This window comes from Pristiophorus japonicus, chromosome 12, assembly GCF_044704955.1.
Source record: "Pristiophorus japonicus isolate sPriJap1 chromosome 12, sPriJap1.hap1, whole genome shotgun sequence".
Taxonomy (NCBI): domain Eukaryota; kingdom Metazoa; phylum Chordata; class Chondrichthyes; family Pristiophoridae; genus Pristiophorus; species Pristiophorus japonicus.
In genome coordinates, this window is record NC_091988.1 from 74,696,630 (window position 1) to 74,716,615 (window position 19,986).

At 45.0% G+C, this 19,986-nt stretch overlaps 1 protein-coding gene across 1 annotated transcript in view; it reads right to left on the minus strand.

The window, feature by feature from the left end:
• LOC139277338 (protein transport protein Sec61 subunit alpha-like 1) overlaps positions 1 to 18,097 on the minus strand; it is a 33,269-nt gene extending 15,172 nt beyond the window's left edge. Inside the window, exons 1-6 of the mRNA XM_070895682.1 lie at positions 17,895 to 18,097; positions 9,780 to 9,847; positions 6,315 to 6,380; positions 5,877 to 5,955; positions 1,949 to 2,080; positions 493 to 602 (exon numbers count right to left, since the gene is read on the minus strand). Of these exons, the coding sequence (XP_070751783.1) occupies positions 493 to 602; positions 1,949 to 2,080; positions 5,877 to 5,955; positions 6,315 to 6,380; positions 9,780 to 9,847; positions 17,895 to 17,901 (462 nt within the window). The 5' untranslated portion in view covers positions 17,902 to 18,097. The remainder of the gene's footprint in view (positions 1 to 492; positions 603 to 1,948; positions 2,081 to 5,876; positions 5,956 to 6,314; positions 6,381 to 9,779; positions 9,848 to 17,894) is intronic.
• Between the last annotated feature and the right edge of the window lie 1,889 nt (positions 18,098 to 19,986).

The window sequence follows — 19,986 nt, forward strand, 5'->3', positions numbered from 1 at the left end:
AGTACACTCTGGCAAATAAGCAATTTTACGGCTTTCTTCTACAATGTTGCTCTAAATTTGGTCGCTTAAGCAACATACAAACAGAAAGGAGAACAATGGTAAGCGTGACAATATTTCATGTCTGATTACGCATACTGTATCCAAAATATCTTCTGAAAGAAATCCAATTTGAATGGATCAATACTAACTGCTTCCATTGCCTCCCTGGAGAGCCTGCTCCATAGATTCCCCACTCACTTACTGAAATAATGTTTGCAATTGCATTCTGCCAGCTTTAGTTTAACACAGCATGCACAATGCAACATATATTAATCCCAAAATCAAACTCAGGGCAAGGTTCATCCAGACTGGGTCCAGAAAATAAAACTTTGCACACTTCATTACCAAGAGTGACGGTCCAGAAGGAAAATCACAAATACCTCCAAACGCACTGACATTTCACCGCTGCACCGGGGCTTTGATCAGCCATACCTGAATGATGATCAGCCATACCTGAATGATGATCAGCAGACAGATGCCAGCTCCCATTTCTGATGGATCTCCGTACATCCCAGTCATGACATACACAATGGCCTGCCCGATAGTGATGATCATACCAAAAACTGCAGGAGCAGAAGGAACGTCACGATTGATACAAGCACCAGACCTTAAGTGAAAGCCTCAGTGGCAACTTGCATTTATTACAGCACCTTTAAGTGTAGTAAAATGTCCCAAGGTGCTTCACAGGAGCGTTATCAGTACAAGAACAGGTTTCAAAATTACATGGCAGATCCGAACGATCAATTTGCGACGGGGCGTAGATCCCAGCGTCAATTTACCGCCGATAGTGTCTCACCAATTCCTATAGATGTGTGCTCACAAACTAGATCTAACTTGAGGGAAATGGAGAATTCACCATCCCCATGACAAAGTATAACAACTTTGTAGACCACCTCAGCACTGCCAAATATATGGAACATGCAGTATGCTGGAGGTTAATGTACTGGCACTCCACCAGTGAAGCCTCACCTTGTTCATTGCAACATCAACTGTACTATAAAAGGGAGAGCAACTTCAGAGCATTAAACAACACAAGCTTGGCTCAGTTGGTGGCACTCATCGTGGTCCCACTCCAGGTCTTGAGCACACACTCTAGTGCAGACACTCTTGTGCAGTACTGAGCGAAGCTGCCACTTTTGTTTACGCAACTACACTTCATTGGCTATGGAGCACGTGTACATGGCATATGGCTCTATAAACAAATTATCTTTTTATAACAAGCATTTAAATGCCTTTTTGACTAGCAAGAGTGCGACGGTAGGTCTGTCACATGTTGACACTGCGTCCACTTAAAATGCAAGAATCATCCAGTTGTACACACAATGTTATGCCTCAGAACTTGGGTTAGCACAGTAGGGTGAAGTACTGGTGGCTACAGAGGTTACTGGGGACTACACCAACTAGAGTTAAAATGCGTGCATCGATGAATAGGCAATTGAAAGCATGTCGCTTGCTCAAACTGAAATGTCAACAGGACAGCCAAGAACAGGCTGGGGATCTTTTCTCCGGAAAAGAGACGGCTGAGGGGTGATTCAATAGATCTCAAGATTGATAGGGTAGACAAAGATGTTTCCACTTGTGGGGGAGGCCAGAACTAGGGGCCATGAATACAAGATAGTCACTAATAAATCCAATAGGGAATTCAGGAGAAACATCTTTACCCAGAGAGTGGTAAGAATGCGGAACGCGCTAACTCAAGGAGTTGTTGAGGCAAATAGCGTAGATGCATTCAAGGGGAAATCTAGATGAGTACATGAGAGAGAAAGGAATAGAAGGATATGTTGATGGGGTGAGAAGAGGGGTGGGGAGGAGGCTCGTGTGGAGCATGGACCCGTTTCTGTGGAAATACTTTGTAGCATCGCAAAAAGACAGTCAGTTGCGACGCGTCAAACTGAAACCAGATACTTACGTTTCTGTGCTCCGTTGAAGAGAGCTCGGTCTTTGGGAGTGTCACCAACCTCAATGATCTTTGCGCCCGCCAGAAGCTGCATGATGAGACCAGAGGTGACAATGGGCGAGATACCCAGCTCCATCAGTGTACCTAAATTTGAAAGAAATATTGTTTTAATATCACCAACACACTTTTCAGCGTGTTTCACTATCGCTACTCGTAGTATGCGAACTTCAACATTCATTTTAGCTTCAGCATTACTATGATTTTACTACTGTACTGACTTGCCTCCAGTTCGAACAGGAACTGTCTATAATAAATTTTAAAGTGTTAAATTTCTGTACTGTCTCACTTGATCTGTGAAAAGTACTCCGAATACAATTATGTAACCTGTCCATCCAAAATTAGCTCGTATCTGGAGACAGCACTCAAGGTGTGCAACATTTGGGTGAAAATGCCAGTTGCAGTTTGGTCACTGTTGGTTGTGGAAGCAAACGGATGTAACAAATGAAGAATAGCTCATTAAATGGCATCAGATTTACAGTTTAAAAAAATTATTCGTTCATGGGATGTGGGCACCGCTAGTAAGGCTGGCATCTATTGCCCATCCTAAATTGCCCTCAAGGTGGTAGTGAGCTGTCTTCTTGAACCGCTGCAGTCCATGTGGCACTCACTGCACTGGCTTTATGGTTTGGTATAACAGTGGTTCGCTATGCCATGTCAGAGGGCAGTTAAGAGTCAACCACATTGCTGCGGGTCTGGAGTCACATATAGGCCAGACCGGGTAAGGGCGGCAGATTTCCTTTCCTAAAAAGGACATTAGTGAACCAGATGGTTTTTCTGACAATCCGGTAGTCATCATTACTGATAATAGCTGCTTTTAAAAAAAATTCCAGATATATTTAATTAACTGAATTTAAGTTCCCCCAGGATGCGTCTCCGGATCATTAGTGCAGACCTCTGGATTACTAGTCCAGTAACATAACCACTATACAACTCCCAAATGGGGAATGGTAGCAAAGAAGCTACCATACCCTGTCAGTTTATAGTTTATTATACTGCTTAATATACCAATTAGCTTGCCTGTTAAAATGCTGAGGAGGGGTACTGCCAGTGTTTAATCAGGTTTAACACCGCACAATATGGATGCAGGCTTTGCAAAGTAGCTGAACGCAGCCACGATTCCCAAATTTGGTTAGGCTGTCCAGGGAGAAGGAATTCAAAAGATGAAGGTGCTTCAACACCAACACAAGTTTGTGTACCAGTCGTGGACCAGGCCACCTGCCAGCAAACTCACCCAAGCGAGATCTGCATGCAGCAAGTCAGACTTCAGAGTAGATAACGAGTTTGCCAGCCCAAACAGATTTATACGACACAGCTTGGCTCATTTGGTAGCTCTTTCCCCTCTGAACCAGCAGGTCGTGGGCCCAAGCCTCACTTCACGACCCGAGCACATAAACTAGGCCAACAATCAGTGCTCAAAAGCTCAGCACGGTACAGCTACCACACTTCACTTCACTGGAGATATTGAATCAAGACTCCTGTCTGCCTGCTCTAGTAACTGACCCATGACTATCTTCATGAGCAGGGAATTCCGTGTGTGCTCTCAACCAACACCACCAAATACAGATTACTGGTCATTCAAATCATTGCGGTGTACAGAATGCCTGTACTCCAGAAATAATTGACCGAGGTGGTACAAGGTGCTATAGTTTACTCCTGATAATCTGAATTAATTACCCAAGAATTCAAATTAAGCATATTAAACATGGCAAAATGGGAATTTTGTACGGAACTAAAGTTTTTTTTCGTTCTGGGATGTGGGCATCGCTGGCAAAGCCAGCATTTATTGCCCATCTCTAATTGCTCGAGAAGGTGGTGGTGAGCCGCCTTCTTGAACCGCTGCGGTCAGTGTGGTGAAGGTGCTCCCACATTGCGGTTAGGGAGAGTTTTCCAGGATTTTGTCCCAGCAATGACGGAATGGCCGATATACTTCCAAGTCAGGATGATGTGCGATTTGGAGGGGAACGTGGAGGTGATGGTGGTTCCATGCGTCTGCTTGCCCTCGTCCTTCTAGGTGGCAGATGTCACGGGTTTGGGAGGTGCTGCCAAAGAAGCCTAATCGAGTTGCTGCAGTGCATCTTGTAGATGGTACATGCTGCAGTTGGCGTAATTACATTTAAAAACAACCCCAGAGAGAATCAGTCTCAACGGCTTAGCAGCTGTCTCCTCAGAAGACACATGAAAAGAATAGACGTGGGACTGCTTTTTTTGTTGGTTGAATAATTTCGTCCATGCCAAATCAATGATGAAAAGCCAGCACCAAGTGCCAATACAATGGTAGGAAGCAGGCATACATCCATCATTTTGTAATTAAACAGATCAGAACAGTGCCACCTTTGGTAGAGTGCAATTCCCTGGAGGAGAGCGGTGTGCGAGAGCAAGTCAGCCTGGGTCACTCTCCACACTTCACTGCCCTGATTCACAGCATGATTACCAGAAACACGAGTATATTCCCCCCTGGCACCCCCCTTGCTTGGCTGGAAACCGGGTATGGAAGTGAGCAGACACAAGAATGGGGAAAATGAATAATATATTAGAGGGAGACTTGACCTCAAAGGAAATACACAAAGTGCATCTTACCTCCAACAAGCATTCAAGTTTTAAGCTATATTGTTCAGGAGACAATCCTCTTGTTCCAGTGTTATTCAAGTGTTTGGTAAGCTCTGGGATCCTCAATAATCTTTTGTTCGAGGGCCACCTCAGGAATGATCCAACGGATTGCACCAGAAAGTGATTACAACTTGTATTTATATAGCGCCTTGAACGTAGTAAAACGTCCCAAGGCATTTCACAGGAGCGTTAACCACATAAGGGGAAATTAGGACAGGTTGGTCACAGTGAGAGCTTTTAATGCGCGACTTGAAGGAGGAAAGAGCGGTAAAGAGGCGGAGGAGTTCAGGGAGGGAGTTCCAGAGCTTGGGGTCCAGGCAGCTGCAGGCACAGCCACCAATGGTTGAGCGATTATAATCAGGGATGCTCAAGAGGGCAGAATTAGAGAAGCGCAGACATCTCGGGGGGTGGGGGGGGGGGGGGGGGCGGTTTGTGGGGACGGAGGGATTTGAAAACAAGGATGAGAATTTTTAAAATCGAGCCGTTGCTTAACCGGGAGCCAATGTAGGTCAGCAAGAACAGGGGTGATGGTGAGCGAGTTAGGACACAGGCAGCCAAGTTTTGGATCACCTCTAGTTTACATAGGGTAGAATGTGGGAAGCCAGTCAGGAGTTCGTTGGGATAGTCAAGTCTAGAGATAACAAGGACATCGATGAGGGTTTCAGCAGTGGATGAGCTGAGGCAGGGGCGGAAACGGGCGATGTTACGGAGGTAGAAATTACAATGGTGTTCTGCTCGCAATGTGCAAGCTTCTGATTTCAAACCTGCCACTCCGAGCAAATGCAAACTGGACACCAGGTATTTATGCACAGGAGGAAAGAAACCCAGGAGGACTGATAGCTCTAGTGGAGCAAACAACAGGGTAGCTTGAATAATCGACTTTCACTATGGAGACTGGAATAGCCATGCAAGCTCATCTCCTTCCTTTCTTTCCCTGCACAAGAAGCAAGAGAAGTGAGCACACCGACTTCCAGTTCCACTTTATAGCCCACAGCTATGTATAAATGGAGGCTCACAAACAGCGTTCCCTCTAATTCTCTCACCCTCCGCATGGGCCCTTTGAATTTTCTGCGCGGCGCTCATGCATGGTACCTCTTCACAGCCACGCACCTTCAGGGCAACATTGCTCACAAATACACAGTAGTACGGCTACCGATAGACACAAGTGAAGGGGAGGTAGGTCACAAGTGTCTCTTGGGCTGTCGATAAGTACCACTCCTCTACCCAAACTAATTGTGAATGTCACGTTCAATTTGCAACAAATTTCCATTACCTCTGTTGGAAGCCAGAATAACTCTCATCCAGTAGAAAGGATCTGCAGAGTCTGAGGACATGATTCCAAATAAAGGAATCTGAAGAGATTGAAAAACAAAAAAATGTATATAAGCAAATGCAGGTTTTCCTGAGACAAGTCTATTCCAAATACACTCAAAACGCAAACAAAAATAATGCAGGAAATCCGAAATAAAACCAGAAAATACTGGAAACACTCGGGTTAGTCAGCACCTATGGACAAGAGATATAAGTCAGCATGTCTGTTCTCTCCACAGATGCCCATTCACCAGCACTGTCGGTAATTAGATTATACAGCGTAACTGGAATTGTACTGTCACTTAAGCAGTTAAATTATTAGAATTTTATTTGTTTCCAGCCCAAATGTTTGATTGCGTCCAGAGTGAACAAGCAACGTTAAAAGTTTGTAATCACTGACCTGGCAACAGACTAAGAAGATGAAGAGTGTAATGGCTGTCCATAGCACCTTTTCTCTAAACTGAATCTAGAAAAAAAACAAAAGAACATCATTGAAACATGTATTCAACCCATTATCAGATACCAAAATGCTACCAATAGGAACAGGAGTAGGCCATTCTGCAAGATCATGGCTGATCTGTACCGTGACTCCATATCCTTTTATGCCCTTGTCTAATCGCTTAGATTTAAAATTAATTCAGCTAGCATCTACCGCTTATTGTAGGAGAATTTTCCACACTTCTACCACCCTTTGTGTGAAAAAGTGTTTCCTAACTTCTCTCTTGATGGCCTAGCTCTGATTTTATGATTATATGGAGTTTAGAAGAATGAGAGTTGATCTCGTTGCAGTGAAAAGCAAAATACTGCAGATGCTGGAATCTGGAATAAAAACAGAAAATGCTGGAAATCTCAGCGGGTCAGGCAGCATCTGTGGAGAGAGACAGTGTTAACGGTACAGGTCGAAGACCCGTTATGACGAAGGGTCGGTGACCCGAAACGTTAACTTTTCTCTCTCTCTCTCTCTCTCTCTCTCTCTCTCTCTCTCTCTCTCTCTCTCTCTCTCTCTCTCTCTCTCTCTCTCTCTCTAAAATGCTGCTTGACCCGCTGAGATTTTCAAGAATCTGAAGGGGATTGACAGGGTAGATGCCGAGAGATTGTTTCCCCTGGCTGGAGTGTCTAGAACTAGTGGGCATAGTCTTAGGATATATTGAATATTAAATAGCACAGGCAAGGTAAACCTAGAATATCATTTCAAGGCAAGTTAGGCCAGCAAAAAAAATAGGCCACATTTAAGTGACTCAAACAAAAGGCAAATTTAAAGGAGGGCTTAGGAAAACAAATCTTTACTTAAAAGGTGATAAAGATTGGAATAATCTACCAAGTCAAGTTAGTATATAAAGGCATTAGGAGAGTTCAAAATAAATTACATCAAAAGAACCAGCTCATCTGATCTACTGTCACCCTCTACTTGATTTAATATCCTCTGCCAAACATTGTTACAAAAATCTATGCCATGTAAATTAGGCCAACCGGGTTTCTGCTCACACACATTATATAACTATTTGGTTAAATGTGATATTATTTACATAGTCATCACCTACCCCAAAACCAAATTCCGTTCTTGCTCTGCAAGATACGCGACAGATAACATTTGTGTCAGCTACCCCTCACTGTTGTCATAAACCAGAAAACACTTCCTCTCAAATTGGCCGTGACACCAGGATTAATTGTTCAACTCAAAATCTGTTTTGAATAAGGCTTGGCACTTAGGAGAGCAAGGAGGACAGCAACCAAGAGCACATTTTGGGGGAAATCAACAAGTTTCCACATCCCTCTGGATTATTGTGATCAATGGTTTGGAGCCTCGCTCAGCACGCTGGCAGTTACAGCCCAACGGCCATGCCACAGTGTACCAACTGCTTCATGTCTATTTCCAAGCTTTAATATCCAGCCTTGTTCCGAATGAAGTTATGCATTGTAACAAATCTTAAACATGAAAGCATTCATGTATTGTATCCAGCTGTTACCGATTTCCTTTTTAAACGAGGCTCGAATTGGCGAGAGGAAATTGGTCACGGTTTTCACTTTTAGCCTGGTTTCCCATGCCGATACAAATGTGATTTTAACTTCCTCGACTATGCACAAGTTATTACATTTAAGACTTAAAAAAAAATATACACGATTTGCGTCACTCGAGTGTCTAAGTGCCAATGTTTACAGGCTAAGAGAACTCCCAAAGCACAGAGATAACAGCAAGGCATCTAAAAATAACACACAAATGCATTAAAGAGCCAGACAACCACCTCTGCAGTGTCTCAATCTCCAGAGAGGAAACAGAGGTTGTGCTCCCTGCGGCAAAGGCTAGGCTAAACAACAGTGCACCTGGCTAATGAGAACTGTAGATTATGGGATTGTGTGTGTTCAGTAAACCAGATACAGGTAATTTAATTGAGACACGGTGAGGCTTTACAATTTTAGATGCTCAGAGTTACTGCCAATGGGATATCGTGTCATTCCTGTGCGGACTCGAGTAGATTAAGACAAAGGTCAAAGTAATTCGTGGATCAGGGGATCAATATCCAGCAACTCCCGTTGGAAAAAGCACACGAGGATGCTGACAGAAGACAAGATTAGCCGTGATGCCCTCTGCACACTACAGGCTGACCAGGCTTGCTGTCTTGGCTCGGCCATTAAGAATGGCCACTTGAAGTGGCAGAGGGCAGAAAGTGTCTACGTGTCAGCGAGTGGCTCAGTGGGTAGCATCCTCGCCTCAGAGTCAGAAGGTTGTGGGTTTAAGTCCCACTCCAGGAACTTCAACACATAAATCTAGGCTGACACTCTAGTGCAGTGCTGAGGGAGTACTGCACTGTCGGAAGTACCGTCAAACCGAAGCCCCGTCTAATCGCTCAAGTGGACGTAAAAGATCCCAAGGGCATTATTTCGAAGAAGAGTAGGGGAGTCACCCCAGTGTCCTGGCCACTATTAATCCCTCAATCAACATAAAAAAAAAAATTATCTGGTCATTACCTCATTGCTGTTTGTGGGAGCTTGCTGTGAGCAAATTGGCTGCCGCGTTTCCCACATTACAACAGTGACTACACTCCAAACAGTACTTCATTGGCTGTAAAGCACTTTGAGACGTCCGGTGGTCGTGAAAGGCGCTATATAAATGCAAGGCTTTCTTTTATGAAAGCTGACTGCAGCACATTTTCAGGGGGAGGAAGTTGCAAAATATATCTACTTTTAAAATGAAGCCACCAAAGGATGAATTTGGTAGCACCATCCTCACAGTGGCATTCTGTGCAAGGGAAGTCCATGGCACAATAATCATAAACGATGAAGGAAACGACAGGATTAAAGGGCCCTTTCATACATACGTCAGCACTACATCTCACTGACCACAACCAGTAACAAATGACTACCCATTTCTAATGGAAAGCAGCAGCTTTGAGAAATATGGCAGCAGAGAGGGAGATGCCACCATCTTGGTTCAGTTGGCAACTCCATCGCCTCCGAATCAGAAGGTTTTATGTTCGAGCCCCACTCGAGACTTGAGCACATAATCTAGTCGACACTGCAATGCAGCGCTGAGGAAGTTCTGCATTGTCAGCTGTGCTGTCACCTTAAACCAAGTCCACATATTCAGGTGGTAAAAGATCCTGTGACATTATTTGCACAGGAGCCAGGAATTTCCACAGTTCTCTCCACCAACAATCAGATTAACTGGTCTTTCATTTCTTTTGTTTGTAGGATCTTAATAGGTGCGACATTTACTGATACAATAGAGACCGCACTCCCAAAGTAATTCATTGACTGAAGAACTTTGGGATGTGATCGGGTGACATTTATAAATGCAAGTTATCTTTCTGATGTGTAGCTTTTATGAAAGAATAAATAGATTTAAGAAAACAGCTGGCACATTTACCTTTCTTTCTGGTTTCTGGATTTCTGGTAACACCGCACAGAATGGTTTGATAACTTCAAGGAATTTTACTGGAAAGCAAGGCAAGGATATTTGTTTAAAATCAAATACAAAAAAAAACACAGCACCAAGTAATCCCCAGGTCTGGCTGGGTTAGCCAACAGTAAGGAACACACTGCAGTGATCCATGGCTGACCAAACTGTAATTTGCAAGACCTCTAATAGGAGAATCCCTTTTTCCACCAACTAACTTTCTCTACTGCTGCTGAAGGGATTCTCTCCTTAATGGGGCACGACTCCCAAAGCAAAAGATAGTGTAAGATGCTGAGAAGCTGTTTCCCCTGACTGGAACGAATGGAACTAGACACACATTCTCAGGATAAGGGATTGGCCATTTAGGAATGAGATGAGGAGAAATGTCTTCATTGAGGATAGTGAATCTTTGGAATTCTCGATCCTAAACAGCTGTGACTGATGAGTTGTTGAGTATATTTAAGGTTGAGATTGATAGATCTTTGGACAGAGAATCAAGGGATATTAGGATCGGGTGGGAAGGTGGAGTTGAGGTCAAAGATCAGCAGTGATCTTACTGAATGGCAGAGCAGCCTTGTGGAGCCTTACTATGTTCTTAAGATGTCCTCTCCTACCTCACCAGCACATACAATACTCTTGAGCGAGTGTCAGCAGGAGTAATACATTGAGGCCTGATCCTTACCCAATGGGCAGACCAAGAGATACTGAATACTGATCAGCAGCAGAAATAATGATTTTTTGTTCTTAAACCAGGGCATTAAGGGAAACTGCAACACTCCTGTTAATGTCCTCCCCAGTATCAGCCCCGATATCGGCTAGCTTACCAACACAGCAGATACAATTAAACCCAGAACCTTTGCCTCTATGGCTCAATTACTCTCTTTACTGTAATGTTCAGAGCAGTGCAGTCATAAAGAACCTCAGTGAAGAATAATGGGATGGGGGTGGGGGGGGGGGGGGGGGAGGGAAAAGAGGGGAAAGAGGAAAATCAACAATCGTCATATCTGTGAAAACAGCTTGTCTAATACAAGTGTGTCAGTGGCTCCTGAGGAAACAATTTGGGGGCAAAAGATTTAAAGTATTACACAGCATGTTTTAGGTTCCAATTTGCCTTTCCCTATTGGCTGTATATTGACATCAATATGCCAAGATAAATAAGGCCAGTGATGACAGTGAAAAGAGCGCACAGCTCCTGTGACAGCTACACCATTGCAGTGGTCTCTTCCCTGCCTTACAACAAAAACCAGGTGACATGGGAAAAAATTGTCCTTATACCTGCATCGATCATTCCATAAAATGCTGTCACTTTACTAAGACATGGAATAGATCTCGGATAGAATACTGTGCAAAGTTTTGTCTCTTCATATGGTGGGGATATTGATCTTTTGGAAAGGGAATAAAGGAGAGCACAAGATTACAATGTATTCACAGCAAAAACAGGCTATTCAGCCCAACAGGTCCGAGCCAGTGTTAATGCTCCACACATCAAAATGACCAGATTAAAACACCTTAGTTACCCAGATAAGCTCAACGAGCTGGGTCCATATACTTTAGAAAAGCATAGAGTTGGGTGAGATTTGATTGAGGTTTATAAAATAACGAAGGGGCTAGATTGTGTTTATGTAGACCAATTATTTCAACTAAATCAGTTAAGGATAATATGGGGTCACACTACTAGGTTACATAAAAGCAGATGTAATCATGATTATAATGAAAATTATCATTCTTTACCTAAAGACGTACACCGTGACCGCAGGCTTTGAGTACAACATTCCCGATGTAAGTGCAAGACATCATATCTGATTTTAATCACTCATTACACTTACAATTCCAATTATATAAATATATAAGTACAATATATAAATCGGTTATGTGTTGTATTAGTCATCGTGGTGGAGGTGCGGAGGGTACGGGGCCCAGAAGAGCCGAGGGCCCAGGGGCAACACGGATCTGCCCACACTGCAATGTGTGCGCACTAGGTCCGTGTAGCAGAGCAGGTCTCCAGTCGTCCTGGTCAACCCTTGCCACTGGATAAAGGCCTAGCTCTGTCAAGCCCGTGTGGTGGCTGATGTGCAACGGTCACCACATATTAAAAAAATTTCACGCACAGGTATCTTCCACCCAGTCAACTGGAGTTCAGGACTGGAACATCGGGCCCTTCATTGAAACATCTGTGAACTCTCGTGGAAGCAAGTCACCCTCGTTCGAGGGCCCGCCAATGATGATGATATAAAAGCAGAAACAGGTTGGATGTTAGTTGGTTCTTTAACCAGAGAATAGTGGACCTATGGAAAAGGTTGACAGCTTGGGTGGTGAATATTGATTCGCCTTCACTCAACAGCTAGACTGGATTGTGGCTGGGGCGGAGATCACCTCGTTTAAGAGTTAGGTTACGTAAATTAGTGCCAATATGATTTTCTAAACTGGGGTTTGGTAGGGAATTTTGCAGCGTGGGTGGGGTAGTGTATTATGACGCATAAGGCGGCACAACTATATAGGAGAGGCTGGATGGACCAGGAGGTCTGCTCCTGCCTGTTGTTATTCTATGTGCGTAATGCTCTACTTTAATTTTGTAACCAGTTTCATAGGAAGTGACATACCCGAAGGAAAGAAATTTGCAGGGCTACGGGAAAAGGGTAGGAGTGGACTAGCTGAAGTACTCTTGCAGAGAGCTGCCTCGGGCTCGACAGGCTGAATGACTTTCTGCGTTGTAACCGTTCTATGATTCTGTACATCACGTTGAGCTAACCAATGCTACATTATCCAAATGATTAAATGTTTGCCAACAGTACACAATCTCAATTTAGCTCAGTTACATTACACGTATACTTGTAGTTAATTAAAAACAGACCAAATATGTGGACCGACCCTTCCAGTGGTAGGCAAGTAAAAATAGACATGTCCATACTGGCTAGTACACTGCCCCGTAAGCTTTGCATATGGGCTCAAATCCACACAGATGACATGAAAGAGCTTCCAAGATGAGTTTGAGCACCTTCCCACGCAGAACATATAAACGCCCGGGATGTGTCCTACCCAGCGAACTCAAGGACAAGGATAGCTGGTGGAGGAAATCAAAATGTCCCCATGGAGCAGGAACAAATTGTATTTATATAGTGCCTTTAATGTAGTGAAACATCCCAGGGGGCTTCACATGAGTATTAGGAGACAAAAAAAGTCGAGGGGGCATTACTTTGTACCCAACAGTACATCTTGATCCCTGGGATGAGAGGGTTGCCCTATGAGGAGAGATCGAGTAGATAGGGCCTATACTCTGAGGTTTAGAAGAACGAGAGGTGATCTCATTGAAACAAGATTCTGAGGGGGATTGACAGGGTAGATGGTGGGAGGCCATTTCCCCTGGCTGGGAGTCTAGAACTAGAGGGCACAGTCTCAGGATAAGGGGGCGGTCATTTAGGACAGAGGAGGAGGAGGAGGAATTTCTTCACAGAGGGTTGTAAATCTTTGGAATTCTCTGCCCCAAAAGGACTGTGGATGTTGAATCGTTGAGTATATACAAGGCTGAGATTGATAGATTTTTGGACTCTAGGAGAATCAAGGGATGTGGAGATCAGGCGGGAAAGTGGAGTTGAGATTGAAGATCAGCCATGATCGTATTGAATGGTGGAGCAGGTTCGAGGGGTCGTATGGCCTACTCCTGCTCCTAACTCTTATGTACCAAAACTGATGTTTACTCAAGCCAAAAAAAGTGCATTTGGATTTTGACACTAAAATCTCCAGCCCCACCAGAGCCACACACAAAAGCTACTCTCTGCTCCAACTTTGGTGATGCACCTTGGGCCTTCATGCCACTGTCTCACTTCAAGGATCTGCCAGTTAAGAAGGTTTCATAGTACACACCAGAAAGAGATTAGAAATACACTCCAGAATGTATTATATGTGCACACAACCATCTCTGAAGCCACCAAAGCCATTAGACACAAAGGGACATAACCACACAGGCCAGGTAACTGGCTATAGCTATTGCTCTCAGATAAATAATTGATCATCTGCTCATCAGTGCAGTTGGAACACCAGTACTGCATCACGCCCATTTTGTTATGCTCAAAATAGTGTGTACATTTGGCAGATTTTTCTCTAAGGCCACAAAACAATTATAAGGATCATTAAATCTTTTCTTGTCTCTTGATACCAGAAGTCTGCAGTTCAAGCCTTGAACGCAGGTAAATTTGCCAGAAAAAAAACATTTAAATTGTAAATGAAGTTAGTTCAATAAATAAAATGTATACACTGGGTCCCAGAAAATTATTCAAAAACCTCCCAAAAGGCACCAAGTGAGTCTTTTGGGAATCTTAAGAAGCAAATAGTAGTAATCATCATAGGCAGTCCCTCTAAAAATGAGTTCTTGGGTGACTAAACAGTCCAATACGAGAACCACAATCCCCGTCACAGGTGGTACAGACAGCGGTTGAGGAAAAGGGTGGGTGGGACAGGTTTGCCGCACGCTCTTTCCGCTGCCTGCGCTTATTTTCTGCATGCTCGCAGCGATGAGACTCGAGATGCTCAACGCCCTCCCGGATGCACTTCCTCCACTTAGGCCGGTCTTTGGCCAGGAACTCCCAGCTGTCGGTGGGGATGTTGCACTTTATCAAGGAGGCTTTGAGGGTGCCCTTGAAAAGTTTCCTCTGCCCACCTTTGGCTCGTTTGCCGTGAAGTAAAGCGCTTGCTTTGGGAGTCTCGTGTCAGGCATGCGAACAATGTGGCTTGCCCAGCGGAGCTGATCGAGTGTGGTCAGTGCTTCGATGCTGGGCTGAGTGAGGACGCTAAAATTGGTGCGTCTGTCCTCCCAGGGGATTTGCAGGATCTTGGAGTCATCGTTGGTGGTATTTCTCCAGCGACTTGGTGTCTACTGTATATGGTCCATGTCTCAGCCATGCAGGAGGGCTGGTATTACTACAGCCCTGTAGACCATGAGCTTGGCGGCCCAAACACCCAAGGCCCCACCCCACTCCTGGTCAAGAACGGGGAAACACTCATCAAGGACACCGAGGCAGTCTGGGCCCGCTGGAAGGAGCACTTCGAAGATCTCCTCAACTGAGACTCTGCCTTTGACTCGAGTGTTCTCGACTCCATCCCGCAGCATGCTACCCGCCACCACCTCAGTAAAACCCCAACATTGCACGAGGTAGAAAAAGCCATAAGACAGCTTAAGAACAACAAGACTATGGGAGCGGATGGAATCCATGCTGATGCACTGAAGTATGGCGGAGAGGCACTGTTGGCGTGAATGCATGACCTCATCTCTCTCATCTGGAAGGAGGAGAACATGCCGGGAGATCTCAGAAATGCAGTGACCGTGACCATCTTTAAAAAAGGGGACAAGTCCGACTGAGGCAACTTTTAGAGGAATCCCCCTGCTATCAGCAACTAGCAAAGTCGTCGCTAGAATCCTCCTCAACCGTCTTCTCCCTGTGGCTAAGGTGCTCCTCCCGGAGTCAGTGAGGATTTTGTCTCCTATGGGGTACAACGGACATGAGTTTCACAGCGCGACAGCTGCAAGAAAAATTCAGGGAACAGCACCAACCCTTGTATATGGCCTTCTTTAAAATGCTAATATCTCATACTCAAACTTTCCCCAGAACTCAAAACTGTGGTACTCATCATCCCCCTGTCCCTACAATCTACAGCCATTAAAGTCTGTGCTTGGCGACACTTACTACCCATTTATTTCAAGTAGACCATATGCCTACCCAGCAAGTATCATTGTGTTTCAGAATCTAATCAATTGTGTGATGCACGTTAAGCTATTTCAAGGACAAAAAGTCAGTCATTCTATTTCTCTTCTTTGTAACTGTGTTATCCTGCACAATGGCTCAAGTCTCTACATCTAAATTCCTCAGTCAGAAAAAACACTGACACTCATGACATCACAGATGCACTTCAAAAATATTTGTCAATACACAGGCGCCAGCCTCGGTCAATACTAGTCAGCCTCGACTCAGTGGGTACCACTCTCGCCCGAGTCAGAGGTTGTGGGTTCAAGTCCCATGCCAGAGACTTAAACTCATAAGGCTAACACTTCAGTGCTGCACTATCTGAGGTGCCGTCTTTCGGATGGGATGTTAAAACGAGGCCCTGTCTGCTCTCAGGTGGACGTAAAAGATCCCATAGCATTATTTTGAAGAGCAGGGGAGTTATTCCTGGTGTCCTGGCCAATATTTATCCCTCAACCAACATCACAAACCGATTATCTGGTCATTATCACATTGCTGGTTGTGGAAGTTTGCTGTGCACAACCTGGCTGTCGCATTTCCTACATTATAACAGTGAAAGCACTTAATTGGCTGTAAAGCACTTTGGGATGTTCGGTGGTCATGAAAGGCGCTATATAAATGCAAGTGTCTCTTTTTAACACAGTAAAGTGGGAATTGTGCAAAAAAAATTTGCATCAGATATTCTGAATCAAGAAGCTTTGAATTAAGAGATTATACATAAAAATTATATTTTTACTTAATTACTATTGTGCTCAAGCAATTCTTGTTTTTAAGTCAAAACATCTAAAATGTTACAAGGCAGCACAACATGATGTGCAAAGTGAAATACATCCCACCAACTAATATACTCATCCAATGGAATCATTATTCAGGAATTGCAAATGTTTTTGCATTTATAAAAGCCCTTGAGATTGTTGGTTGTCCGAGATGATGAGCAAGAAATCAAAATCAGCTGCCTTAATCATGATTTCTTGACATTAATCAGCATTAAACAGAGTTAAAATGAGAGAGGGGAGCAAAGTTTGTTAGTGCAGATGGAGTGTCATCCATGACTCAGTGCGCAGATGAGTCAGAAGGTTGAGGGTTCCAAGTCCCACTCCAGACACACGAGCACAAAAATCCAGCTTTTATTCAAAATAGTACCGTGGAATCTTTGACATCTGCCTGAGGGGTCAATAACCAGGGGGCATAGATTTAAAGTAATTGTTAGGAGGTTTAGAAAGGATATTTTTTTCACCCAGACTGTGGTGGCAGTCTGCAACTCACTGCCTGAAAGGGCAGTAGAGGCAGAAATTCTCACCACATTTAAAAAGTACTTGGATGTGCACTGGAAGTGCCGTAACCTACAGGGCAACAGACCGAGAGCTGGAAAGTGGGATTAGGCTGGATAGCTCTTGGTCTGCCGGCACGGATACGATGGGCCGAAATGGCCTCCTTCCTGTGAATTTCTACGATTTAAGGGGGAAGAGGGGTCGACCATTTAGGGCTGAGGTGAGGAGGAAATTCGTCACTCAGAGATTGCAAATCTTTGGAATTCTCTTCCCCAGAGGGCTGCGGATGCCAAATCGTTGAGTAGTCACGTGGACTCGAAGGGAATCTCTCAGGTGGAGGCAGAAGATCCCACGGCACTTTTTTTTGTGGAAGAGCAGGGGATGATGGGGAGCTCTCCCCCAGTGTCCTGTGGTCAATATTTACCAACATCACAAAAAAATGATCTGGGTCATCATCTCCATTGCTGTTTGTGGGATCTTGCTGCGCGCACAAAAATGGGCTAGAGCAATTTAAAAAAAAGTGACTACATCTCCACACACTTTTTTTTTTAAAGCTGCGAAGCACTTGGGACATCCGGAGGGGGGGGGGGGGGGGTTTGGTGAAAGGCGCTATAGAAACGCAAGTGTGCCTTTTATTACTGCTGCTGCTGCTCCTTAAGGATCCGTCAGCACTAAAATAGAAAGGGCGACGTGGCGTTCGAACGCCCCCAACCCAACCCCCACCGCCAGCCGGTTCGGGAAGAGAGGAGAAGCCCGGGGGGAGGCGGGCTTTGACCGGCGGTGGAGGGCGCGGCTCGAGGACTTTTAAAAAAAATTTTAATTTTAAACGGTATTTAAAAAAATATATATATTTCGCCTCCCAACCACAACATCATCTTCGATTTATTTTGGAAATGGACGGCCTCCCCTTGGGTTTTCAAATTCAAACAAAAAATCAAATACTAAATTTTTCATTCACCTCACCCCGGGGGCAGGGGGATATAGGCACTCAAAAGCCGGGTTAGAAAATCACGCGAGGCCCAGGCTGGGTGGAGGCCTATTGGTTTGAGGCCGGGAGTTTGTTGGACGGCGGTACTTACTGCCCATGGTGGCGGCTGTTGTTGTTGTTGTTGTTGTTGTTGTTGCTGCTACCGCTGTTGTGGGTGAGTGCGGCGACTTCGGGCGCTCCGGTGCCCGGCGTCTCTTCTCACTCGCGAAGGAGGTGGGGGAAAAAAAATCGACTTAAATCGCCAGGCCTGAAAGACACGTCAGCTCCCCGGGCAACGGGCAGCTATCCAATCGCAAGCCTTCGCTCGGGTACCACCTGACCTATCCCGGAAAGGGGGGGAAAGAAGGACCGCCAGCCAATCGCAAGCCCGCCCTTGGTTACCAGCTGACCGTCTTGAATCGGAGTGCGGGGAGGGGGAGGGGGCCGCCAGCCAATCGCAAGCCCGCGCTCGGGTACCACCTGATCCACCACACGACCCGGACTTGACGGAAATACCCGAACGTCGCCCGCACCACGTGGTCGGGGGTCCGCTTCGTCCCGACCTCGACGGAAACAACCAATGTGCTGCCGGGGAACCACGTGAGCGGCTTGACGGAAAAGCCCGAAGGAGCAGGGACGGGCACTGCCCGGTAAGATACGCCAGGTGGCGCTGTGACAGACTCCCCTTGAATCACATTGAATACCAGGCACTGAGACTGGCCATTCGGCCCAACTAGTCTGTACTAGCCTTTACATTCATTCATGGGATGTGGGCGTCGCGGGCAAGGCTGGCATTTATTGCCCATGCCTCATCGCCCTTGGGAAGGTGGTAAGGACAGCAGATTGCCTTCCATAAAGGACGTTAGTGAACCAGTTTGATTTTTACCGACAATACGATGGTTTCATAGTCACCATTACTGACGATAGTAATTGCATCATAAGGTTTAGATTAGCCAATCCCTAAATGCCCTTGAGAAAGTGATAAGGACAACAACAACAACTTGTATTTATATAGCGCCTTTAACATAGTAGAACGTCCCAAGGCACTTCACAAGAGCATTATGAGATAAAAAATTTCACAACAAACTGTACAAGTAGAAATTAGCACAGGTGACCAAAATCTTGGTGAAAGAGGTAGGTTTTAAGGAGCGTCTTGAAGGAGGATAGAGTGGTAGAGAGACGGAGAGGTTTAGGCAGTAAGTTCCAAAGCTTGGGGCCTAGGCAACAGAAGGCATGGCCACCAATGGTTGAGCAATTATAATCAGGGATGCTCATGATGGCAGAATTAGAGGATTAGTGAGGCTGGAGGAGATTACAGAGATAAGGAGGGGCGAAGCCATAGAGGGATTTGAAAACAAGGATGAGAATTTGAAATCGAGGCGTTGCTTAACCGGCAGCCAATATCAGTCAGCGAGCACAGGGATGATGGGTGAGCGGGACTTAGTGTGTTAGGACAGGGGTAGCTGAATTTTGGATTACCTCGGCAGATTTCCTTCCATAAAGGACATTAGTGAACCAGGTGGATTTTACGGACAATCCGATAGCTTCATGGTTACCATTACTGACACTATTAATTGTATCATATTATCATAAGGTTTAGATTAGCTATGGAAAGAAAGATAGACTTACATTTATATAGCGTCTTTCATGACCACCGGACGTCTCAAAGCACTTTCTAGACAACAAAGTCCTTTTGGAGTGTCGTCACTATTTTAATGTGGGAAACACGGCAGCCAATTTGCGCACAGCAAGCTCCCACAAACAGCAACGTAATAATCAGCAGATCATCTGTTTTTTTTGTTATGTTGATTGAGGGATAAATATTGGCCAGGGCACCAGGGATAATTCCCTTGCTCTTCTTTGAAATAGTGCCATGGGATTTTTTACATCCAACTGAGCAGGCAAACAGGGCCCCGGTTTAACTTCTCATCAGAAAGACTGCACCTCTGACAGTGCAGCACACCCTCAGCACTGCACTGGAGTGTCAGCCTAGATTTATGTGCTCAAGTTCATGGAGTGACTCAGAGGCGAGTGTGCTACCCACTGAGCCATAGCTGACATTATAGGAAATGGACAGGGAGAAATCTTGAGTAAAAATACTTAATTGGAGGAAGACAAATTTCAGTGGGATGAGAATGGATCTGGCCTGGGTAAATTGGAATCAAAGATTGGCCGGCAAAACTGTAGTGGAACAATAGGCTGCC